The 27506-nt window shown below is 48.3% G+C and overlaps 1 protein-coding gene across 1 annotated transcript in view; it reads left to right on the plus strand.

Annotated features, from left to right (window-relative positions):
- Positions 1–27506, plus strand: part of LOC147748674 (zinc finger protein 212-like) — a 107656-nt gene that overhangs the window by 66338 nt on the left and 13812 nt on the right. The window contains exons 5-6 of the mRNA XM_086963548.1: positions 18148–18261; positions 18364–18477. Coding sequence (XP_086819674.1) covers positions 18148–18261; positions 18364–18477 — 228 coding nt within the window. The remainder of the gene's footprint in view (positions 1–18147; positions 18262–18363; positions 18478–27506) is intronic.

Genomic DNA, 27506 nt, shown 5'->3' on the forward strand with positions numbered 1-27506 from the left:
ACACTTCCTGGTTTCGATTGTTGACAGACAGTTCACAGCCAATCAGCATGCAGCTCGCGCTCGTAATTGAACAGATTTCAGTACGAGTACTGAACTCCGTCTCTAGATATCGCTATGATTTTACTTGCAATTTTCTCCGAAACTACTGAACGGATTTACACCATTTAACAAAAAGGACGATCTGCGAACAGAACTCTACCTCTCGTTTCGTGTAATTCCGTTCAGCCGTCCGGGCTGTAGCCCTGGCTAAAGGTCCCTATGGAAAATTGCATGTGGAAACACGTTTTGGGACCCCCCTTTTTTCTCGGCCCCCACTTGACGAATCACCCCCAAACGTTCAGGGAAGGAGCAGAACCGAGCAGGCCATTTTCTTGGAGATATTCACAAAGATTCGTCCACCGGCGCCAAAGTTATTCCAAATAGAATGATATATATATATATATGTATGTATGTGTGTGTATATATATATATATATATATATATATATATATATATATATATATATATATATATATATATATATATATATACATATACATATACACACTCCCAAACCGAGTTTTATCTCCCAGGAGCCACACAAACGACTCGCACACCAGGGTCCGTGTTGAAATTGCGTTTATTGGCGACGCGTTTCGACCAAACGGTCTTTTTCGATATATATTAAATCGCAAGTTTCAGCAGAACACCGAACGGCACCATGACCCATCCACTAAGCGACAGCGGCTCGTGCTGGATGGCGAATCCTTTTATCCAAGTCAAAATTCACACTCCAATTCCTTGTTTCTTAAGGCAAGTATGAAAAGCACGAACGCGGCTTGCATCAAAAAAGAAATTTATTCGGCAAAGTTCATCGACAACAAAATAACTAGACGCAAACTAAGATTTGAACAGGCCGTGACCTGTATGAATCCTATGAAATAAAAAAAGACCACAACAAGGGTTAAAGTTTTAATGTATTGCATGTGGCAACAGGTGCAGCTATCTAAAGAAAACGAAGCCATACTGGACTGCTCCAAATACCCTAATCTGAAAGAGACACTTTAGTGATAGATTCCTTACCTTAGAATATCCCCAGGCGTCAGACTGGATCCGGAAACTTTTGCGTAGCAGTACCCTTGCGTGTCGGGAGGCGTTGTCTGCTGCTCCGCGTCCGTCGTCGGCGTCGTGGGCGCCGTGATGACGTCGTCGGTGTACTTAGACGCCGCCTCCGCGTGCTGACGTCAGATCTTCTTTTTTCCTCGCCAGCCAGCGCAGATCTGGAAAAAGCAGTAACCCTAGTTAATTTTTTACTAACTTTTTGGGATAATTTTTGATCATTTCTAGAAGTCTTGCCACTCCGATCGGTGCCGTAGGGATGCCTGGTCTCAAGCACTGCGAGGATTGCGACCGCACGATGTCGGTCACGGATCCTCACCACCTGTGCCTAACTTGTCTAGGCGTCGACCACGACGACAAGGCCTGCTCCGACTGCCGGGCCCTCTCTTCGAAAGCCAGGCGGGAGCGGTCCCGCAGGCAACTTGAACTCCGGCAGTCGGCCCTGCGCCGCGTGAGATCCCGGTCACACGGGAGGTCGAGGGACAGGTCGCGGGGACGGAGCCACCACAGCTCCGGGAGTCGGCACCACTCCTCCGGGTCGAAGTCGTCGTCAGGTAAGAAGCACAAGAAGTCGAGGAGGTGTCATAGCTCTTCTGGCTACCCCCGACGCTCGCGCGATGCGGCTGGGGGTTCGGGTGACACCGCCCACGCGGCTCTTTCGGAGTTGCGGGCGTCGCGACCCGCCCCACACCCTCCGGTCCCTGGGTGAGACGCGACGCCGGAGGAGATTGAGCGCTTCCTCATCTGCCATGAGGTCCCTTTCTCCTCCGACGGGCTCCGCAGTGCCGCAGGGTCCCACGGACCCGTCACCGCCGGCGCCTTCGGGCCCGGCGCCGCAATGTCAAGCGGTCCCGGCGCCGCCGGCGCCTTCAAGCCCGGTGTCGCGGGACCCCACTGGACCTTCTTCGGGCTCTGGATCGTCACCGGTGGACCATACGACCCCCCCCGGCGTCGGTCCGTCTGGTGTCACCTCGAGGACGGCACCGATGCCTCCTTCGATCCCGTTCCGGCATCTGAACGGCGCCGCTGGGCGCCGCTTTCGACGGCATTTGGAGATTTTCACTTCTACGAACAGGCCCCATTGATTGACAACCCTGAGTATCAGGAGATGGGTGATGAGGAGGATTGGGAGGGGTCTGAGGACCCTCTGACCAAGGAGTGTCAGTCTCATCAGGACTGAGCAGGAGACCTTGGGGAGGCCAGTGGCCTGGACACCTCTCCAGACACTGGTTTTGTCTCCCCTCCTACCGTGGCTTCGGAGGAGGGGGCAACCTATAGCGTGGTGTTGACGAGGGCTGCCAAGGCCTTGGGCCTTGAGCTCCCCGTCGCGGCCGTGAGGACTACCCTCACTGAGGTCCTTAAACCGCAGTCAAGCTCGGCCGAGCTTCTGCTGCCTTTTAATGAGGCCTTGACCGACGTTCTTTTGGGCACTTGGTCCAGGCCCGCTACGGGTTCGCCCGTAGATAGGAACGTGGCCAGACGCCACCGCCCGGCCCCGGGCGACCCATGTTTCCTGTCCACCCACTCCACCCCCGAGAGTCTGGTCATCCAGGCCTCCAATTCCCAGACCGCATTCCCGTCGGACAGGGAATACAAGAGGTACGAGCAGTACTATAAAGATCTTCTCCTCCCTTAGTCTGGGACTGCGGTCTTCCAACACCGCCTGCCTCTTGGGCCGCTACACCCACTCTAGTGGGAGAAGGTTACGAAAGTGCTGCCAGAGTGTCCGTTGGGGGTACGGGCCAAACTCGGCCAAGCCCTTGTGGAATGTCGGGATGCAGCAAAATACTCCATCCGGTGTGGGCTGGATACCACCGACTCACTAGGTAGAGCGATGGCAACGACGGTGGCGGTTAGACGCCACGCCTAGTTGAGGTCCGCCAACTTCTCGGCAGATGTCCAAAACACTCTGATGGACATGCCGTTCGATGGCCGTCGCCTTTTTGGCGACAAGGCAGACCACGCGCTTGAGCGCTTTAAGGACTCCAGGGCTACGGCCAAGTCCTTGGGCCTCTCGTCCCGCGCCAGCAAACGGCTGCCTTTCGCTCCTTTCGTGGCCAAAGAAGGGGCGCCCCCACATGTGCCGCCAGCCACACGCCGCAGGCTAACATCCAGCACGGTGGCGGCCGTGGCAATCACCGTGGAGGCGGTCGGGGACAGCGACGAGTCCAGTCCACACCTTCCCCAGCAGCATCCGCCTCTAAACCCTCCTAGTCCGTGCTTCTCGGCCCATGTGACGCCAGTGGGGGGCAGGGATCGCCATCACCACTTTCACTGGCGCAGTGTCACTTCGGACAGGTGGGTGCTGCAGATCATCCAGAGGGGCTAAACCCTCCCCTTCGAGACGACCCCTCAAGCCATGCCACCGCAACATCACCGCGTATCGGGGGGGATCACTTGCGGCTTCTGCAAGAGGAAGTTTCGGTCCTCTTGGCCAAGGGGGCCATCGAGCGCGTTCCTGGGCCAGAAGTAGGACGTGGTTGCTACTCCCACTACTTTCTGGTACCCAAGAAGGGCAAAGGGGGCCTACGCCCTATCTTGGACCTACGGAACGTCAACGGCTTCCTCCGGAAAGAGAAGTTCAAGATGCTGACTCTGGCTCAGGTCTTAGCTGCCCTGGACCCAGGAGACTGAGTGGTAGCGTCGGACTTGCAGGACGCTTATTTCCATATCCCCGTCCTGCCGCCCACCGGCGTTACCTGCGGTTCATGGTAGGCCACAAGCACTTTCAGTTTACCGTGCACCCCTTCGGCATTACCAGCGCCTCACGGGTGTTCACAAAGGTGATGGCAGTGGTCGCAGCTCATCTGCGCCGGTTAGGGGTCTCAGTCTTCCCCTACCTCGACGACTGGTTGTTGAAGGCGGGCTCGCCCCAGACAGTCGTCAACCACCTCCAGACAACGGCAGACCTCTTGCACCAGCTGGGGTTCTCCATCAATGTGCCGAAGTCACACCTGTGTCCCTCTCAGAAGCTCCTTTTCATCGGAGCGGTTCTCGACTCGGCAGCGGGTTCGGGATATACAGGCTCTGATTCCAATCTTCCAGCCTTTAACCCGGGTTTCGGTCAGATTGACACTGCGGCTTCTGGGGCTGATGGCTTAATGCATCCTTCCGGTGCATCACGCCCGGTGGCGGATGCGGGCTCTGCAGTGGGACCTGAAGTTTCAGTGGGCCCAGCATCAGGGCAACCTGTCCGACCATGTCCTGATCTCGGAGGGCACTGCGAGACAGCTGCAGTGGTGGCTCACGGACCGCGATTGGGTCAGTGGCAGATCCCTCTCCCTTCCCCAACCGGAGCACGTAGTTGTGACGGACGCGTCCCTCCAGGGCTCGGGAGGCCACATGGGAGAGGCGGAGATCAGAGGCCTCTGGTCTCCTGCGAAGTCCCGGCTCCATATCAACCTTTTGGAGCTGCGGACGATTCGTCTAGCACTGAAGGCATTCCTCCCCTCTGGAGTGTAGTGCAGGTGTTCACGGACAACACCACCGCCATATGGTACTGCAACAAACATGGCGGGGTGGGGTCGTGGACCCTCTGCCAGGAGGCTCTGCGCCTCTGGCAATGGCTGGAACATCAGGGTGTGACTGGTGGTTCAACACCTGGCAGGTTCTCTGAACGCCAGGGCGGACTAACTCAGCCGCCGGTGCATGATGGATCACGAATGGCGTCTGAACTTGGACGTGGCGCAAGGTCTCTTTCTGCAGTGGGGAGAGCCTTGGTTAGATCTATTCGCCACCGAAGAGAACGCGCAATGTAATCAGTTCTGCGCGTTGGAATTTCCAAGGCAGCACTCGCTCGGAGACGTCATTAGTGGAGTTGCGGTCTGTTGTACGCCTTTCCGCCTATACCACTTCTGCCCAGAGTGCTGAAGAAGATCAGGCGCGACCGGGCACAAGTCATCCTTGTGGCTCCGGACTGGGCATGAAGGTACTGGTATCCCAAGCTACTCAGTATGTCAGTCGATCCCCCGGTTCGTCTGCCTCTTCAGGAGGACCTTCTGTCGCAGCAGCAGGGGAGGGTCCTCCACCCGAACCTGTCCAGTCTCCACCTCCATGCTTGGAGATTGAGCGGGGACAGTTGAGGCCATTTGACTTGCCTCCTGAAGTTTGTAACATCATTCTGGCAGACAGGCGTCCCTCCACAAAGTCAGTATACGCCTGCAGGTGGAACAGATTTGTGGCATGGTGCACAGCAAAGGCTGTGGATCCCCTCAATGCCCCCCTTTCTAAGATTCTTCTCTTCCTTCTTTCCCTTGCCCGGCAGGGCTCTGCTCTGGGCACTATCAAGGGCTACCTTTCTGCTCTTTCTGCCTTTTTGAGGCTGCCTGATCAACCTTCTTTGTTCAAGTCCCCTATCGTTAATCGATTCCTGAAAGGCATCACGCATACGTACTCTCCTGTGCCCTTTGTGATGCCTCAGTGGGACTTGAACTTGGTTCTTACATTTCTGATGTGCGCTCCCTTTGAGCCACTCCACAACTGTCCTCGTCGCCTTCTTACTTTGAAGACTGCCTTCCTGGTAGCCATCACCTCTGCCAGGAGAGTGAGTGAGCTCTAGGCTCTATCCTGTAAACCTCCTTTCCTTTCAGTCCATCCGGACAAGGTTGTGTTGCGGACAAGGCCCCCTTTCCTACCCAAGGTAGTCACGGCCTTCCACATTGGGCAATCTATCGCCCTGCCCACCTTCTTTCCGCCTCCGCATTCCTCAAGAGCGGTTCCACTGTCTGGACCCAAAACGTGCGCTCTCATTTTATTTGGATCGCACACGCCAGTTCCGGGTGGATGACCAACTCTTTGTTGGTTACGTGGGCGCTAAGAAGGGGAAAGCGGTGCACAAGCGGACCATCTCGTGGTGGATCATCTTGTGTATCCAGGCGTGTTACTCCTTGGCTAAGAAGAAACCCCCTGTGGGGCTGAGGGCTCATTCCACTCGAGCCACAGCGACTACAACTGCCTTGGGCCGAGGTGTGCCCTTGCAGGACATTTGCCAGGCGGCTACGTGAGCCTCCCTGCACACGTTTGCACGACATTATTGCCTGGACAGTCAAGTCCGGAGGGATGGCTTCTTGGCTGTTCCGTCCTCCAGGACTTTCTGGTGTTATTATTGGTTCGCAGACCCACCACCACGGGGTTGGTATTGCTGGGGTATCTATTCTAAGGTAAGGAATCTATCACTAACGTGTCTCTTTCAGATGCACAAGTTACTACTTGGGTAACGATATATCTGTAAGAGACATTAGTGATAGATTCCATACCGACCCACCCATCCTCCCCGTTCTGCGAACCGATATCTAGGGTTAAGGTCCTCCCCTTTCAGGGCCCTAGTTTCATGGCATCAGTGTTGGTTTTTGGCATAGCTCTGCGTTTCTGGCGCGGAAAAGCTGTGTCTAAGAACTGACGTCCGCACGCGGAGGTGGCGTCTAAGTACTCCGACGACGTCATCACGGCGCCCACGACGCCGACGACGGACGCGGAGCCGCAGATGACGCCTACCGACGCGCAAGGGTACTGCTACGCAAAAGTTTCCGGATCCAGTCTGACGCCTGGGGATATTCTAAGGTAAGGAATCTATCACTAACTAATGTCTCTTACAGATATATTGTTACACAAGTAATAACTTGTGCATTAGTGCGGAAGTGTTTTATCCAATGCTGCTAAACTCTACTCTCAATCATGGCAAATCTTCAGAAACTCCACTTCGAACCAAACATGCCAAGCCCCAGTATGTGTTTTTTAAAACAATACTGCAGTACTAATATGTGGCCAAATGCTCAGCATAGCTTAGTTACCCATCATAAGTCAATTGGTAATCTTAAACACAATCCAAACGCTACCTGTCAAGCTCCGTTAAGTGATCCATGCTCAACTTCGTTGCAATTGAAGCACACACACCAACCTTAATAGAGTTCGAGAAGTTGAACAAGCGCTTGCTCAATCTATTGAAAGGTCTTGTATACATACTAGCCCCAAACATCTTAATTATCACTCTCACCTGTATGTGATAAATTACTGACATCATACACAACTTCAACAGCCGCGCTACATGCAACTTCAAATTCCTCTCGCTATTTCCTGCTCCAATGGAAGCACAAAAATGGGCTGTAACAGGACCCACCATTGATTCCATCTTAGAATGGTACTATAATATATTCTATATATATATTCAAGTCCAATAAACAAACGTGGGCTGTGGCAGCCAGACAATAAAACCCTTGGAAAAAGACTGGACAGTATGTGATTCTGTGCTCACCGGGATTGTTCTGCCCTAAAATGCTAAAGATGTATTGTAAAATATGGCAACCACAGAACCTCGAAAAACGCAGGAAGTTTAAAGTCCAAGGAATCAAATATCCTTACTAATAAACAAAAACAAATTATTACTTAACAAGACCCTTCCGTTCTTCTCTATTGTTAAGACCATTTTTGTGTCATGAAAAAAAAAATCCAAACCTGTTGATGCAGCTTTCTTTTTCTTACTATATCGCCCATCTAAGAGAGCGGGAAATCTTCTCCAAAATATACCACCTGATCTCATTCTCATTTCATTTCTTAGTGAGATAATGGTCAACCAATGGTGCCCCCCTTTTCCTAGTTAGAATCGCAGATCTGTGTTCACATAGCCGGTTCTTTAATTCATGATCAGTCTCACCTATATACTGCTTTCCACACTAGCATAGTTAGATTTGGGGGTCTCTAGTTGGCACGTGTGACAAATAGGGACCCTTGCCTCTAGTTATGGTAAGGGGGTACACTCATAAAATAATCCCTGCCCACCCCCTTAGTAGCTTGACACAAGCAGACAGGCTTATCTCAGAGGCAGTGTGTAAAGCAATTGTGAACACATACAGTAATTAAGTGTAAACACTACATATGGACACCACACGGGTCCGGTTTTATATAAAAAAATAAGTATTTGTTAAATAGATTTAACACAAGACCACAAACCACCAAAATCCTGTACTTAAAATGGTAGAATTAGCTTAGTTCTCTTCAGATCTAAAGATTTGACAGTTTGAGTCACTGTACCTTTCGATGCGTCACACTTCTACAACGAAAGTGTTGCAGGGATGGAGATGCGGCAAAGATCTGGTGCAAAGGAATAAAGTCGTCCAGTTCTTCCTGATGTGGCACGCTTCTCTGATGTTGCGAGAAGTCTCGACTCGATGCGTCAGCTACAGCGGCGACACCCTTGTTCCGTGATGCTCCGACAGCAGCTCCGACAGCGGCACGCTTCTCCGTGGATGCAAGGCGCTTTTCTTGATGAGGTGCAATGCGACTGCTACAGCGGCGACATCCACAATGCAACGGCTGCGGCGGCGACACGCTTCTCCCTCTTGAGTCGCGCTTACAGCTCCTTGCGACAAGCAGTGCCTCAGAAGGTCCAAAACAGCAGCAGGCACTTTCAAAGAGTTCTTTGGGAGCTGGTGGTTGAAGTCCGTTGTCCCTGAGACTTCAGCAGGAGGCTAGCTCTTTTCTCAAGACCTTGGAGATCCTTCACAAGTTGAATAAAACACACAAAGTTTCTTTCTCCTTTCTTTGGCAGTCAGGCAACCACTGCAGTCCAATCTCTCAAGCAGCACTTCAGCGTAGGGATAGTATCTCCTAAGTTTCCTCTGGTTCTTCTCCTCAGCAAAGGTTTCTTCTTGTTGTCCAAAAGTGATATAATTTATTGGAATCAGGGTCCCAATACTTATACCTCAAAATCCTTTGTCCTCTGAGTGCAGAGGGGCCTTTGCCTAGTCCAAACCAGTTCTGGTCAGTCCTGGAGTACTCTGCTGACATGACTCCTTCTTGCCTTTCACAGTACAGGGCAGAGAGATCAGACGCGCCACAGGAGGTGGAGCCAGCATTGTGGAGGGAAGGCACAGCCCTATTCAGGTCCCAGGTGCAACTCCTCCCTCCAATCTAGATTTCTCTCTTCACCACTCGGCTGACTCACCCTGTCTCCTGGAATCCCCCAGCCCCTGTCACTCAAACTCCAGACAAGGAATACACAACCTAGCAAAGGCAGGCTTGGATAGTTAGACAAGAACATACCTACTTTCTAAAAGTGGTATTTTAAAACACAGAATGGTAAAACCAACTTCACTAAAAGATGCATTTTATCATTCTGAGTTCAGGCATACTGAACTCTAATTTCTACCTAGTTCCCTGAGTCAGTTAGGATTATAAGATGTAATAATCGAACTGCCCATTCTGGCCTATGGGGAATAGGTAGACTTGCAATAGTGAAAAACGAAATTGGCTATAATTCACTTTTAGGACATGCCACACACCAGGCCTTGTCCTACCTTATACTTGCAATGCACCCTGCCCTTGGGCCTACCATAGGAGTGTCTGATATGAAGAAAAGGGAAGGTTTAGGAACTGGCTAGTGGGTGCACTTGCCCACTCAACATGGCAGTACCAGACTGCACACAGGCTCTGGAATGGCAGACCTGAGATACACTTTTACAGGCTGCTTCTGTGGGTGGCACAACCAGTGCTGCAAGCCCACGAGCAGCATTTGGTTTACAAGCCCTGGGCACACCCAGTGTACTGTACTAGGGTCTGACAAGTAAACCAAATCAGCCAATCATGGAGTCACTAATCCGTACATCAATTTATAATAGGGAGAGCATATGTACTTTAGCACTGATCAGCAGTGGTGAAGTGCCCAGATTCATAAAACCAACAAAAGCAGGTCAGACAAAATACGGGAGGATGGCAAAAAGTTCAGGGTTGACCCTGCAAAAAGGGCAAAGTCCAACACATACCCATAAGTAAATACAATTTTTACTTCAGTTTGCCACAAAAATTTCTAACATGTTTCCTGCCCTGACATTCAACAAAAGTGCCTCCATTTAAAAACTCGCAAATACTGCATGATCCACACTTAAAATTGCCTACCAATCTCTGCCGATCAACCACATTAGCTAGGACTTAAGATCTCAAGGGGGATAAGGCAGGGCTGTGTCTTTGCTCCCTTCCTTTTCTTGATCTACACGAACGGAGTGGAAAAGGTGTTTGTGACCACAACTCTGGATATTCCCATGGTGGATTCCCGTCGAGTACCCATCTTGGCTTATGCAGATGACGCTGTACTTATTGCCTGAACAGGGATAGGCCTCCAGACTCTTATTTCAGCCTATACGTCCTTTATGGCCTCATTGGACCTCCAAGTAAATCAAACTAAGTCCTCTGTAATTGTGGTAGGGACAGGAAGACATGATAAAATACCCAGTTTCTACATGGACTTGGTGAAAATTAGGATAGTGGACTCCTTCTCTTACTTGGGGGTCCTTCTTGATAAAAATCTGACGTGGCAACAGTTAGTGGAGGGGAAAGCGTTGGGTCTTGAGAGAAGTCTAATTAAGATTAAGGCTTTCTCACAGAAATTGGGTTCTAAGCCATTAAACCCAATCAAAAAGATCGACTAGGCCGAAGCAAAATCTGCAGCAACTTATGGGGCAGGGGTGTGGGGCATGGCCCCCATTGACTCCCTACAAGCTATTGAAAATACGTTATTTAAGTCATTAGTGTCCCTACCTCAATGCTATTCGAATTACATTGTTCACATAGTTGGATTGACCTTATATTACCGACTCGATCAAGCTCAAACCAATTTTCCTCTGGCGCTCTATTTGGAATCTGGACACTTTGACTTTAATACAAAATATTATCAAAGATTGCTTTAAACTAGAGAACCGTGGGCAAATTAAATGACTAACTTAAGTAGAGCAGGAACTGACAAACATGGGTCAAATGGAATTATTTAAAGATCCTCTATTTTGTAAAAAAAGAAATATCCAGGGGTAAAATAGTGGCTATTTTCGTTTAGAGGGCCCATTATTTTTGAGCTGAGATTAACTATACTAAACAGTTGGTCCTCACTTATCAACTGGTCCCTTCTCTGGTAGATGGTGGCTATTTGCATCTAGTGGATATCCTGTTTACGCAACACAAGTTTATTTTAATTAGTTTTCGTTTGAACCTTCTCCCATTATGTTGGGTTTCCCGTCAAAAAGATTTAAACACTCGGATTTATTACACTGCCCTTGTGACGGGAAGTCACCCGAGTCTGATTTACATTTAATGTTTTTTATTAAAAAAACAACGTATGGAATATATTGTCCCGATTTTATAAGTGTTTAATCTGAGACAGTGTCGAGTAGCATTATGTTTTTTAAAGTCATTACCCGATTCTTTAATTTGCTACGCAGTGGCACGCTATTGGTGGGCGTGCATGGGCAAGAGGAAACAGCTGGATATGGATTTTAGATTATTAATCTATATATTTTAAATAACCTGCATTTTATCCAAAATGTTATATGCTCTGATGTATTAGTTACTGTCTATTCTGGGACACTCAAAATGTTTACTGTTCTGATATCTTGGGGACAAATTTGGAAATTATTTGTTTATTTTAATGGTTTGGATTAAATTGTTTCCTATGTACTTTTATGATCTTAATTGTAAGATCAAATAAAGTTTTGAAGAAGAAGCTAGGACTTTGGAATTGTTACTTTCTCTATATGTATGTTTTAAGCAATTTCTCAAGTTATTTATTTTAAATGCAAAAAGAGGTTTCTGCTTTATCACTCTCCCATTACTATTTAACAAATGCCAATTTCTGTTAATCATATTCGTCAGTTGGTTACTTATGCTGGAAAAATAGGTAACACCTACCATCCTCTCTCCAGACATATCTTTCTTTCTCCCCATCTTGAAAAAAGCTATCTGTATTATAATATGTTGCTGTTTTATAGGCTTGCCTTATTGATGTATGGAAATAACATTGATTAATTAACTTCTGTCTAATAATCTCAGCATGCTTCTTCAAATCCATCCTACTACCTCAGTTCCAGCGTAAACACAGGAACTGACCAAAAGGACATTTATCACGTTGACTCTTAGGATGGTAGCTCTGATAATGTAGTACAGTATTACGATCAGAGCTGAGCCGAGTGAGAGCTGGCACTCCAGCATCCTACCACTCTAGCACCTACATAGGGATGCGAAAGCCTTAGAAGTGACCGGTGGTGCTCGTGCAGCAGGTGCGCCGCCATTATGCTGGGAGCGCTGCCATTGCCCCTCCCTGGGGCAATGGCAGCGCTCCCGGCACAAGCGCTCATGCTTCTGCAGGTTGCACGCTTACCCACCACATGTATCTGCCTGTTACCTGAATTTCTTCTTGAGATAGCAGGAACCATCTGAATAAAAGCTCTGTGTACATAACTTAGGGAATTAAAACTGATCCTTTTAACAATTGGCAGTCAGTGCAAAAAACTAGCATAAGTGGCCAAACCAAGGCCAGCTTGGCGGCTGCATTTTGCATTTGTTGGAGCCTTTTCTGAGTCCAGTGGGCAATGCCCATAAAAGAGCATTGTAGGCCAAGCGACTCAAAATAGTCACCTCGGCCACCACTGAGCGCTCAGAGAATGGGAGAAGTGGAAACCTTTTGCATTGCACCTGGAGCAAAAAAAAGCAGGTAGCAGAGAGATGATTAAACTGTTTCTCAAAAGGGCGAGTACGATTCAGAATAAAGCAGAGTTTCTAAACCGTCTCGGCTGGGTGAGGGGGAATTAGACCCAGATGGGGGCCAAAAGCCCAAGGGAAGTGGACTAACAGAACAGTTGATGATGATCCACAACACCTCGGTTTTGTCCACATTGCATTTCAAAGCATTATATCCCCAATTAGCCGTTCTGGACAGTCAGTCCCTTTGGTTAAATCATTTCACATCAACCACGAATGCGGAGTGATTGGCTAGGTGAATATCATTAAATGCTCGTAAAGCTTGTGATCACGCACACTTTCACCGTGATGGGATGAGGTGAAGAGAGCTGTGAACAGTGAACTGGCATCAAGAGATACTGCAGGTCACTGGGATAGGAGTTTGAGCTCCCCAATCATAACTTTTTTTTACTTTGAGTGATACCACAATGATCTCAACCTGAGAAAGGAATTTGAACCTGTGAATTTGGTACATATTTTAACTGATGAGCCTTTCTGCCATCTGTAAACTAGTGAACGTCGTGAAGAATTGCAACAGTTTGTACTAGAATCATTTTATATGAGGTTAACGGAAGACTACATATCGTCGGGAGCACCATATACAGCTTTAGCATTTCCTTTTACAATGCATTCTCATCCAGTTATTCAGTTGAGGTGAATAGAGATTACAGCACATAGGTTTGGTAAATGAATGCCCAACTCTGAAACTTGATGCTCTTGATGACGTGGAGTCCTCTGGCATTCGTTTCTATGTCAAATTGTCTGCACTGATTCGGTTGTGGGGTTCTTAAAGGTTGGTAATATCTAAATCCCAAAAGTCTCATGAGAAAAGCCTCTAGGAGATAGACGTGCTTGCAGTAAAATACTCATGCAGCGCATAGTACTTTGTACTCAACAAAACCATCAACTGTATAGGTGCCAAACACAGTCCAAAAAGTTGAAAATACCCCTCCTTCCCACCTTAGACATATAAATATCCTAAGGTTTTTTTTTTGTGAAAACCTTTTATCAAATCACAGTCATTATTGCAGATCAAATACATATCAATTAGAGGGTACAGTACATTAACGCGCATCTGTTACAGATCATAACCAACTAGATTTTGACTGTTCTGCCCTTCTGTGCATTGCCATATCTTCTGTCGGTGATGTGCAAATCTCACCAGTGAATGAGTTCCAATGCGTTCCATTTCCGATCCCATTTCTTAGGGCAGCCTCGCATTTTATAGACCTCTTTGTCTATCATGAAGCGATCCATTTCCGCCAACCGTTAAGGGCTGTGTGGTGGAACCCCAGGACATTGCGATAGCTCTCTTTACTAATAAGTACCCCAGTGCCACCCACTGTTCTATTTCAGTCAGGTTTATGGCCTCCCATATGTTCAGGATCCCCGACCCTGGCGTCAAATTGATTTGTTTTCCTAACGTGGCCCCCATTTCTTTGGTTGTGTTGTCCCATAGGGGGCGTATCACGGGGCATATCCAGAGGACATGGTAAAAAGTGCCATCCTGACCACATCCTCTGAGACCTAGTGCATCTGTCCTGCAGCCTATCTTAGCAAGAAGCACCCTGAGAGATAGGAACGATGTAGGATTTTTAGTTGGATAAGACGAAAGCGATGATTTATCGCCATCTCCCTATGGGACATTAATGCCGTCTGCCAAGCTTCATCGTTTAAAGGCCCTATGTCTACCTGCCATTGGCTCCTGAGAGTCTGAAAGGAATCAGGCAAATTATTACAGAGCTTGCGATATGTGCAGGACACTGCCCTAGTTAGGAGCGGTTCGGAATGTTGGCGGTCTTCTAAAGGAGAGGCGTCTGGTATGGAGGACAAGTCAGGGATAGTAGTCTGAAGGGCATGCCGAATTTGCAAATATCGAAACATTTCACCTGGAGCAAGGTTGTACTTAGTTTGCAGCTCTTTAAAGTTGATGAGTTTGCCCCTGTGTATCAAGTCACCAATGTTTGTTATACCGATAATGTCCCATTTATTGAAGCCCACATGGTGGCAGAGTAGCCCTAATTTCTGCGTGGACCAGAGCAGCGTGGATTTTGAGTTTATCTGTCCATCCTAAACGTTTAGTTGCTTGGTGTCAGATGGCTACCGTCTGCTACATGGGTCCAAGGTATCGGCCCTTCCGGGCCTTACTATAGAGGGCGCCTAGATAGCCCTTCCTCCCCGTCTGGTATTTATTTAAGTGAAAGGCCGGATTCGATGGGGAGGCGTGAATCCAGTGGTTTGTGACTACCAGCTGTGTGGCCCAGTAGTATAAGCGGAGGTCAGGAAGAGTGATTCGTCCATCGTACCACCCCTTTGTCAGCTTGCGGCGAGCAATGCGAGGTGCCCAGCCGTCCCACAACAGAGTCTGGATTTCTCCCTCTATAGCGGTGAAGTATGTGTCGGCAATGGGGAAGGGGCTGTTTTGGAGGGCATATAAAAATCTAGGGAATGCAAGCATTTTAAATAGGGCTGCTCTTCCCAGGAGGGACAAGGGCAGTGTTCTCCAATGTTGGACATCGTCTTGCAGTCTTCGGAGGGGGCCAAGAAGATTCCGATCGTAAAATATTTTGTGGTCAGAAGTAATATAAATCCCTAAGTATTTAAAACCTTCGGTAGTTACAGCAATTTCATATCCACGCGGTAATTTGGGTGGGGGGGCATGTACGACATACAATACCGACTTCGACCAGTTAATAGTGTACCCTGCATATTTACCAAAGTTGCTGATAACATTAAATAGAGTGTTTAGTGAGGCTTGTGGGGATGCCAGACAAATGAAAATATCGTCCGCATACAGCAATATCTTATCCACTATATCCTCACTCCATTGCATGCCTCGTATGGAAACATCACGCAGGATCCAGTGCGCAAGTGGCTCCAGCGTCAATGCAAACAGGAGGGGGGGCAGTGGGCACCCCTGTCTGATCCCCCTCTGTAAATCAAAAGTGCGCAATGTACAATTGTTTACTCAAATTTGGGCCTGTAGAGCGGTATACAACAGCGCCGCCCATTGTTGAAACAGAGGACCGAAGCCGAACCTAGTCAGGACCTCAAATAGGTAGGGCCACTCTATTGAGTCAAACGCCATTGCGGCGTCTAACAAGAGTATAACCACGTCTTCTTGCAAATATGGTTGTTGGCTCAGGACGTTGTGGACTCGACTAATATTTAGGGCCATGTTACGGCTTGGTATAAAACCGGATTGGTCATCCTGTATCAAGGAAGGGAGGACTGTAATCCAGCGTGATGCAAGGAGTTTAGCTAGTACATTGGCCTCCGAGCTGATTAAAGAGATGGGTCTATATGAGCTACGTTTTGTCGCTGGCTTACCGGGTTTACGTATAACTACATTAGATGCCATCCTTTGATCCAGGGGAAGGACACCCTGATCCAGACTGTCGTAATACATATTTTTGAGGTGCAGAGCTATTTTGGGGGCCATGCCCTTGAGGAATTCAATTGGGATTCCATTGGGCCCAATTGCTTTCCTGGAGTTGATAGCAAATATAGCTTTACACATTTCTTCTGTGGTTATGCCAGCTTCTAAAGCCTCTCTATCGCTGTCTGAAATTGTAGGGAGAGTCATTTCTTCCAAAAGCTGACTGGAGTCACAAGCGGAGGTGGTAGTTTTTGAAGAATATACAGTCTCCAGGTGGGGAGGGGGGGTTGAAGCCTCAGTTGGCCCAACCTGCACTGTATCAATAGTCTGTGTCCTGCGTACTCACAATGGCTGCAATGGTCCTGGGGCACAGCTCACACCTATGCTGATGCGGTCGAGATTCCGAGCCGCGCGTGCATCCCAAGGCGGCCCCACTCTCGGGACACACAGTGGAGTGGTGTGGCTCACTGGTTAGAAGCTGCAGACCCAGAAGCAGAGGACAGCCCGGGACCAGGGTTCAATTCCCGACGCGGCTGAGTCGTGGACCAGGGTCAGCGGACTCGATAATTCTCGCCTCGGTGCCTACTCTAACCAGGGATCACACTCGGCAACTCTGGGCATTAGCTTGCCTCATCTCCACAAAGGCCCCCCACATTCGCCGGGGATGCCTGGTTTCACCCTGGAGATACCCAGTAGGGTCCATCTCACAGGGAAAGCCAGGACGGGTTCCCCAGCGGTCTACAGCGCGGAGATACCCAATGTGGGGTGATTCATGCGCTTTACAAGACATCATTACATGCACACCCTGTGTTGCAGAGTTCAGTAGGCCCCAAAACACCAGCATCAATTCCGGGGGTTGCTCAATGTCCACACTTCGCCCCTCCCTGATGGTGCCGCGGTGTAGGGCTCCCCGACACAGCATATATCTTAATCAATCCGCAGTGGGTAGAGCTCCCACAGCAAGGAAAGGCGTCAAATCGGACCCATCTATGACGACCTCCGCCTGCCTAGGGGTCCGGGCCCAATAACTAGACGAGTTGGCCCAAAGCCGGGGCCTCGATTTTCCGCTGGGTTGCGCCGCTCCAGTCAAGCACCATCTGGTGGCGAGGGCGTCTAGTGCGTGATTTTACCCACCCCAGGGTCTGATCTGTACATTGTCCAGCTGGTACCTGCGGGTGCCTGTGGTGTGCCCTCGCCTCAGAGGTGAACCAGCGCCCCAGCAAAAAGGCCGCAAAGCCGGGACACTCGCGTCACCCATCAGCTGATCTCCACTCTGCCTACGCTGCTTGCGCTGTTTACGCTCACCTCCCTCTCCAGTGGTGCCCAATCGATATCGCCGCTTGTCGGCCATCAAGAAAGAACCGTCCACCTCAGTCACTCCCTTGGATCCGTACGCCATTTTGTAAGACCCCCGGCCCCTCACTCCGGGATGGTTCCTGCGTTCCAACAGCGGAGGAGCTCGATCTCTGCACAGCGCCTGTTTACTGGCTCGGTGTGAGAAGCGATTCCCGTGATGTAGGGAGATCTTTTACGCTATGAACGGATAAATGACGGATAATAAGGCGAGGGCTGCGTAGCAGCTTCAGGGAGTGACCATTCCAGTCGGCCACTAGCCACGCCCCCATCCTAAAATTCTTGATCAACATCACAATCTTGGATTCTCACTTCTCACAAACTGTTTATTGCACCATGGTGGACATTACTGCCTTAGAACCACGCTCTAATAAAGGTCAAAATAAGTTCCAGAGAAAATATAAAACTCTTGCACAATCAAGCATCATATCACCCTCTCCTCCTTTCCAACCCACTTGTAAATGCCTGCCCAATGATATTCTGATAATCTTGCTCCTGGGAGCACCTCTGCAACACGTGCCACTTTCCTTGTCGAAGATAAAATTGCATAAAATGTAGACTTGGAATAAACCTATTGGTTTGCTGTGGTCAGCGCTTCAGGTGATGTACTCCTTTCTGTGTGTAGTGCGTGTTTTAAATTCTATTACATCACGCTTCATGCAGTGCATCCAAGCAGCTGGCTCAGTGCATAAAACACAGTTACATAAAGAACAATCAGAGCTCACAGGTGACATTTTTTTCAGATGCACAAAATTGCATTAAATATATTTTAATGATTCATTATAAATTCAGATATATCTTTAATCATTTCATAATCATAGGGCATCAAGTTGCTGATTCTGACACTTTCAGAAATATTAATCAAAGCAAAGAGGTGTACATCTGGGATCTGTCGGAACAAGAAGGAATTACGGAGAGCAAGCAAGCCATCTCTGGTAAGCTCGGATACTGAGATTGTTCCTGTGGCGTAGTGGTCATTACTCCTGTCAAGAAGTGAAACACAATACCCATGTTGGATTCCTTTGTATTCACTGCAGACTCTGATCCTGATGCCCAGCCAGACCACATATTGCTGGTTGGAGACGAAGAGCTGGACTGCATCGACTGGCCGTGCTCTGTAGAACCAGAGATTGATACCCACTCCACCAATGGTGAGTTTAATGCTATATTTAAATCAGTGACCTCATTGAATTGTTTATTCTCATTTGTGGCCTAGTTACAGACAACATAGCAGGGGTCTCCAACCTTTTCTGTAACAAGAGCTACTTATCTTCAATGCAAATCATCCTGAGCTACTACTATTATTAGTGTTGGGTCAAAGCAGACACAATTACATTAGTGCCCACCATATGCAAGATTACTAGCAGTGGTCACCTCACTACATCGGGCAGGATCGCCAACAGTAACGTAAACAAGCATTTACAATGCAATCGCTCTCGCCTTTGGGACCCTGTAAGTATTTTGTGATGCAGCACATTATTGAATATTACTGTTTAATAAAAGGTATGTTTTAGGAGTTGGCACATGAATGGCGTCCTCATACCATAGATAACAGGGTGGAAATACATCTTTCATTGTATTATCAGAGGGGTGGGCTGTGGAAGAAGGCCTAGCACTTTAACTCAGAAGTTAGTGCCTATATGTTGGTCAAGAAGATGGATGATTATAGGATCTTCCTATGAGATTTACCAAGGGGTGGCAATAACCCAACCTCTCTGTAATTTTGGAAAGGTGGATAGCTGTTTAAGAACTGTGTTCTTGTTTGGCATATAAGTGGAGGCCTAGAAGCAGTTCTACACAGCATTAACAACTTTAAAAAGTGAAACTTGTTTTTGTTTCACTAGATTCTGCTACAAATGTGGATGAATATTTGCTTTTAATAATCAAAAGAAGTTGAGCAACGAAACAAACATTATCTGGATTTGTTTCCTATGGGTTCTGAACTACCTCCCACTACCTATAGCAATTAGGTTGCTACTAGACAGCCAAGTGTACCTCCACGAATCTCGGCTCGTGCCTATTTCGCACAAAAAAAAGGTGGCTTACCACAAATCGGTTTGTTGCTGAAAACCTAAAAAGCATGCTGAATAAACACAGCGGCTAGATGTCTATTCACCAGTGATGAAAGTGCACCGACTAATCATTTTTGTATTCATATTAGTTCAAACATTATAAAGTCATGTTTTGGGCCGAGGCAAGATGGCCGCGGGTAGTCTGTAGCGACCAGTCTCATCTTCGCTGGCTCCCTCCTAGGTGAATGAAGTGAAGCCCATCCTCGTTTACCGAGGGTGCTCAGCGATGGTAAAAACTCTCTCATGGAACGGAGGACAGAATAATACCCAGGAGAAGCGCCGACCGGTATCGACTCTACGGAAGTTTGTGTGCCAGGTTATCGGTCAAGCACAAACCAGTCTCACTAGCTTCTTGGACTTGATGGTTAAGGGACCGCTGGGCATAGCTCTCCAGTCAGCAAAACCGGCTAAGGAACTTAAAGATCAGAAGGACAATCCCCCAAAAAGTGAAGACGATCTCAAATCAGCTGGGACCAACACCGGACAACGTGCAGCCAGCGGCTCTTCTATCACCACGGCCCGGAGAGTGCAACTGAAAAAAGGTAAACAGAAGGGCAGAAACACCGAGATACCGGCCCCGACATTGATTCCTGCGCTGGGGGTAGCCTCCGGTAATACTGCCGATCCTCTCACTCTCAAAGCGCTGGGGGCAAAATCAAAGAATAAAGAAACTGCGCCAGCCTACCGTGGTGGAAGCCTTTGCCGAGAAGACAGCAGAGACTCATACAGTTACGGAGGCGATGATTTCTGGACCGAGTGAAGGTGATCCAGGCTGTCGCACGGAGACAGACGGCGTCCTCGTGGATGCAAGAACAGCGGTTGCCAAGCAACGCCAGGAGCAGGCTGAGAAGGCGCGAGTGAGCGCGACTGCCGATCCTCGAATGAGGGAGGATGGCAGCAAGCGACGGGCAGATTAGCTTCTAAGACGGACGGAGGCAGACAGACTGCGACAGCCCCAGCAGCAGTTCTGAACACCCCTGCAGCCCCTCAAGGAGTGTGCGGTGAGATTTGTGACTCACACATACAAGGGATTGATATACATCTGGCGGGAATACCTATTGACCATAAGATTCACAACCCCAACATGTTCAACTCTAATTGCGATGGGTCGCAGTGGGAGGCTCCCCAGAGGGCGATACGTTCTATTCTATTAACAAAGACTCTTGAGTCCTTGCTGTCTAGCGAGAGTGACACAGGCAGCGGCAGCGGCACGGACTCAGGCAGCAGCTCACTTGCCCAGAAATCCACCCAGAAAAGGCGCAGATCTAGAAGGAAAGGGAACTCGTCTGGAAGTCCCTCAGACCCTTCTAAAAAACTTGCTTGGGATTACTTGGCCACACCTTTAGTTTATCAGGAGCACCCGAGCCCACAGGCTACAACGGAGAAACTACTCCAAAATCCTCCTCAACCAGCCTCTTTAGATGTACTGTTCAGTACACTGAAAATAATGCAAAATGAAGCAAGGGTTGAGAGTCGTAGGGCCAGACAAGGGACAAAGAAAATACAGAGTTCCCTAAGGTAAATGAACAAATTATATGAAGAAGTGGCTGTAAGAGTAACCCAGGTGGAGGAAAGAGCTGGGAAACTGGATGATGATCTTAACAACCTTCAGTCTTTTAAGCAGGAACAACAGAAGATGGCAGTGGACATCTAGTGGAAACTGGAGGACTATGAAAATCGGCAGCGAAGAAACAACATAAGACTGCTGGGGGTGGAAGAGGGACTTGAAGGGCAAGATATAAGACTCTTTGTTGTGAGCTTACTGAGGGGGGCATTCTCAGAATTAACATCCTGGCAGTGGGAGAGTGAAATTCAAAGGGCACACAGGTTTCCTTTGGTGAAGAAAAGACAGGGGGCCGACAGGACGGATAGACCTAGGGCGATCCGGATATATGTAGGCAACTATTTACTGAGGCAAGACATCCTGGATAAAGCTAAACCAGAGGCAAAGCGATCAGTTAATAACATCACTTTTTTTGCCAGACCTGACTTTTGTCATGTCACGGTCGAAAGAAGATGGAGGCTGACAGCTTATAGCACCAATCCAGGCACTGGGCTCAGAGGCTTACTTATTGTACCCTGCTAAGTTATAGGTTGTTACTAGAGGGCAGGTTAGACTGTTCTTCTCAGAGATAAAAGCAAAGGAGTATATGGAAGAACTATGCAGCGAAAAGGAGAGAAGGGGATATGTGGGGCGAGAGCACAGTACGACTTGGGGTTTCGCTCCTAGTGGGCGTTCTATGTTCCTGCGTGACCTGAGAGAGAGTATGAGAGTAGGGGGCATGGGCTAGGGGGAGAAAGAAGAGATCGTTTGGAGGGAGCAGCAGGAGGACGCGACAGCTGCAGTCCGAAGCGGACACAAATAGGTCATGGCTGACCTATTTGCCTGTAGGGGGGGGGGGGGTCAGGAGGGAGGGAATAGGGGAGAGGGGGAATAAAGGGGGAAGGGAGGGGGGGCACGCACAGCACTTAGCACTTACAGCACATCACTTTTTTTGTTTGTTTAAATGAGAAATTGGTTAAAAAGTTAGATCATCCGTTTGATATATTTTAATGACTTGTCGAATTGCGTCAATTAATGTTTGCGGGCTGAATGATGTCCAGAAAAGACTTCGTGTGACGGCGTTATTGAGAACAATGAAATTGGATTTTGTATGTTTACAAGAAGCACATATTGAGGGAGCGAAGGGATTTCTGCTGGAACAATTAGAGAGTACGTTATTAGCTCACACAAAGCAGGGATCTAAAATGAGAGGGGTAGCTATTTTAGGCAAAAGGGACGGACTGTTTAGTGACTAGGAAGACGGAGGATCAATGGGGTAGGTGGGCCATTGTGGAATTAGTTTATAGGGGGGGGAGAAATTCACCCTGGTCTTGATACATGGTTCTGCAGAGGACAACCCTGATATATTTGAATGCTTGGATACTGAGTTAGCCAGATGGCCTGAACCAATTGTTTGCTGTGGCGATTTTACATTAATTGTCTTTCAGGATCTGAGGTCCAAAAGAGGGCGGGGTTACACAAGCGAAAGAAGAGAACATTCCGAGTGTTAGCAGCTATGGCACAACATAATGCATTGATAGATCTCTGGTCCAAATTACACCCGCTACAAGATGGTAGTACCTTCTTCTCTGCTCCACATAAAATACTTGTAAGACTAGATTATTTCCTAATATCTAATCCCTTACTATCTAGAGCCCAAATTGAGAAGCTCCCCCAAATAATTTCGGATCACAATACCCTGATTTCATTCATCAACTTAGAGGGGGCGACTATCAAACAAAACAACTGGACTTTTGAGAGAGCTCTCTTGAAAGATAGTGGATATATTAACTACATGAGTAAATGGATAAAGGAATTCTGGGTTATCAATAGGGGAAGCGCATCTACCGGTGTTGCTTGGGATGCATTTGAGGCAGGGGTCCAAGGGGAGACACTTAGTTTTTCAATTCATAAACAGAAATCAGACAGGATGAGAGTGGAGGAATTGGTTAGAAGATTATTGAGGGCTGAGGAACATCTGAACCTATGTATCCAGCAGGCTACCCCCCTGGAACAACAACTTAAAAAAATTATTTAATTAAAGGCTGAAGCAATAGAAGGCATTGCTAGTTAAACTACGGCCAATTATTTAGCCAAGAAGGAACAATCTTTCGAATTGAGCGAGAGGGTTGGTCATATTCTGGCAATTCGCACCCGGCAGCAAGATCCGGCAGGAGACATCAAGGGCATCCTGGATAGGCAAGGGGATCTGGTTTCTGGTTTCCGATCCCGAGGGCGTCCGTGAGGTATTCAGACAGTTTTATTCAGATCTGTATAACACGGGAGATGGCGGAGGAATTGCAGACATTAAGGAATATCTTAATTGTAATCCAGCACCGGAGCTATCCGAGGAGGAGAAGGTCATTTTAGAATCCCCAATTAGTTTTGAGGAGGTGGCCTTAGCTCTAAAGAACCTCCCTTCAGCTAAAGCGGCAGGCCCTGACCAGATCCCCTTGGAGTTCTATAAAGTATTCCAGGATGTCCTCCTATTGGAATTACTGAATACGGTGCTACAGGCCCAGCAGGGAAACTCAATCACAAGCTTATGGGGAGGGGTGGAAGTTGTAGTGATTCTTAAAAAAGGGAACGTCTCCACAGCTTCGGGGTCGTACAGGCCTATTACGTTAATGAACACGGATGCCAAGATCTATTCTAAAATCTTAGCCAAAAGACTTGCTAGAGTGATAGAGTGCATGGTTAGTTCCACTCAGCACGGGTTCATACCAGGGAAAGGCACCACTCAGCATATTAGGCAGTTTGTTACTCTGTTTGATGCCACTGGAGTCCCAGGAGATCCTATCACAGCCTTATTTTAAGACGCAGAAAAGGCTTTTGACAGGGTCTATTCGGGCAATGCAAGCAGTGTATAAGGAACCAACAGCCTGGATTAGGATTAATAGTGGTCTTACCACAATGGTGCAGATCAACAGGGGGACTAGGTAGGAGTGCCCTTCGTCACCACTGTTATTCGCACTCAATATGGATCCCTTCCCACGTAAACTTGAAGGCAATTTAAATATCCCAGCGGTAGGCATAAATGGTATGCAATTTAAAATACTAGCCTATGCAGACGATGTGGCATTCATTACTCCTGACCTAGCCATTGGGGAAATAGAGTTGGAGGCACAAAGATTTGGCATAATTTCGGGATATAGGCTTAATAATAGCAAGACGCAGATAGTTAAATATCATTATGCTGTGTGTAATGACCATCGGGTAGTTACTGATGCAGTTTATCTGGGGGTGGAGATTGCGGCAGACCTAGCGACGGTAGTGGAGCGAAATATGGCACCCCTAATGGTTAAAGTTAGTGTGGACTTAGTAAGGATGAACAATCTCCATTTATTGCTGTTGGGGCGCACAAATATAATTACGATGATAATTCTTCCTAAGTTTTTATATTTTTTTAGGGCAATACCCTTGCTATTTGAGGCTATTTGGTTTAACAAATTGGAGGCACTCGTGAATAAATTTATTTGGGCACATGGGAAAACCAGGAGGGCGTATAGGTTTATTACTCTTAATAGGGCTAGAGGAGGTTGGGGGCACCTGATTTTAGAATATATTATTGGGCAGCAGCATTACAGTACATGCAGGGGTTAGTGGGGGGTAGTGGGGTAGACCCTAAAATAACATCCACCTCCACTGAGGTTTACGCAACTATTCTTGGTACGGACACAGAAAATTATTTTCTTAGCTGCACTGACTACTCCTACTTTAAAAGGACAAGATTCAAGACAGTTAACGCCGCTCACACTATCTGGACTGCCTTTTTAAAGAAAGTCTGCCTGGGGAGGTTCAACAGATACACACAGCTATATAAAAACAGATCTTTCCCCCCACTGATATTTGCTGATGCAATCATGGCAGACTGTGCGAGCAAGGGGATTGGGAAGATAGGGGACCTACTGGGACCAGATGGGGACATGCTTCAATTTCCAGGATTAGAGGCTAAATTTCATATAAATAGGAGGAGCTTCTTTAAATACCTCCAGGTGCGGAGTTTTTTTATCCAACAAGAAGGGAGGGACTTCTGGGTTTTCCAAAAACACCATCTTGGAGGCCATAACAGTGGGGGAGAGCGTTCAATCCGTAGCTTCTATGCTGCTCTCGCAGCTATTAAACCGGACGATCTTGAAAAACATGAAGTCAAGCGGGCAAACTAATTAGATATTGACGTAGGCTGTTTCCAAGCATCACTGGAGCTAGGGCACTCCGTATTATGCTCAGCCTCGTTACAAGCTCAACACTATAAGACATTATAATCTCTGTACTACATGCCTGCAAGGATCGCACAGTGGGGAGGAACCTCCGGGACAACGTACCCACGATGTAACGTACCTAAAGCAGATAGTATACATATTTTTGCTACTTGCCCACACCTCCTTACTTTACTGAAGGATGTTGAAGGCTTTTTTGCACGCTCATTTGGGCTTAACACCATCCTAACATTCTTGATAATACTTGGAGTTAGCTCAGACTTGGGTATTCTGCACAGGGAATTTTTGTTTGTGGCCATGGCAGTCTTGAGACTTGCGGTAGCTAGGACCTGGCTGGACAAAATACCGACAATGCAACAGTGGCTGGCCACTCTCCTGGCTGTTTATAACTTGGAAAAAGGAATATATGCTAGAAGGGGTAGGAGGGGAAGGGGGTTAGGGAAGAAAATTTGGGAACCAAAACGGGTTTGGAAGGAGGGTATGATTCAGAGTTGATTTTATAGATGAGTCTATGCCCATGTTTTCTATAAGAACCCGCAATAGGGGTTTGCATATCTGGCCTTCTTTTTGTTTATTGATATTTACAGTTATTTAGTGTATCATTGTGTTGTGAACTGTTTGGCTCATTATGTTTTTCTTTTTTTCTCTGTAATGTGCTGTGCGTATAAACATGCATAAAATCAATAAAAAAATATTTAAAAAAATAATAGTCATGTTTTGTTATTCAAACTAAATGTATATCCGTGGTTCTGGTAGTGAAAAAACTTGGACGGAGATGGAGATTAAGCAGGCACTTTGTTTTTACTCCAGGATGAAATACATAGGACAGCAGTCTAGATCTATTCTTTCGTCATATCGGGGGTGGTTTGCCTGCTGAGTGTACAGCTGTGTCCCTATGTAGGAAGTTGTCTGACTGCCATTACAACAAGCATTTACAATGCAGCGGTCTCGCCTTTGCCAACGTTAGAGCTATTAGCATTGTAAAGGACACATTTTTTATTTATGTGTTGGTTTTGAAAACAGATAAATAAATGGCATTGTCATTTACAATGTCAATAGCTTAAGCTCTCGCAAGCAAACGCGGGACCTATTGCATTTGCACCCACCCACAGGGCCCCCCACACAGACACACCGAGCCCCCCACACAGACACACAGAGCCCCCCACACACACACACAGAGCCCCCCCCACACACACAGAGAGCCCCCCCCACACACACAGAGAGCCCCCCCACACACACACAGAGCCCCTCCTCACACACACAGCACCCCCCCACACACAGAGAGCCACACACACAGAGCCACACACACACAGTGAGTCCCACACACCCACACACACAGAGCCCCCCCACACACATAGAGCCCCCCACACACATAGAGCCCCCCACACACAGAGCCCCCCCCACACACAGAGCCCCCCACACACAAAGAGCCCCCCACACACACACTGAGCCCCCCACACAGACAGACATCCCCCCCCACACACACACAGAGCCTCCTCTACACACAGAGCCAGCCCCCCCCACACACAGAGCCAGCCCCCCCACACACAGAGCCAGCCCCCCCACACACAGAGCCAGCCCCCCACACACAGAGCCAGCCCCCCCCACACACAGCCCCACACACAGCCCCCCACACACACACAGCCCCCCACACGCACACAGCCCCCCACACGCACACAGCCCCCAACACACACACAGCCCCCAACACACACACAGCCCCCCACACACACAGCCCCCCAAACACACAGCCCCCCCAAACAAACAGCCCCCCCACACACACAGCCCCCCACACACACAGCCCCCCACACACAGCCCCCAAACACACACACAGCCCCCAAACACACACACAGCCCCCCAACACACACACAGCCCCCCAACACACACACCCAGCCCCCCATACACACACAGCCCCCCCACACACAGCCCCCCCACACACAGCCCCCCACACACACAGCCCCCCAACACACACACACAACCCCTCAACACACACACACAGCCCCACCATACACACACGCAGCCCCCCCCACACACAGCCCCCCCCACACACACACAGCCCCCCCCACACACACACAGCCCCCCCTCCACAGACAGCCCCCTCACACACAACAGGAGGATCGGGGGGCAGAAAAGCGAGCAACAGGGGGGTGGGGGGGCATACACACAAAACAGAGACTTCATATGAGGAATGGCATGCGGAGACATACTTCTATCATTTATCAAAAGCCCAAGGTTTTTTTTACAATTACCTTTGGATTTCAGGATCCATTGCTCTAAACAAGTGACTAAGACTAAGGATGCGAAATCAAAATGTAAGATTGAAGCGAAAAGCAAAGACTCACAGATAT

This window comes from Lissotriton vulgaris, chromosome 1_1 (genome assembly GCF_964263255.1).
Source record: "Lissotriton vulgaris chromosome 1_1, aLisVul1.2, whole genome shotgun sequence".
Taxonomy (NCBI): Eukaryota; Metazoa; Chordata; class Amphibia; order Caudata; family Salamandridae; genus Lissotriton; species Lissotriton vulgaris.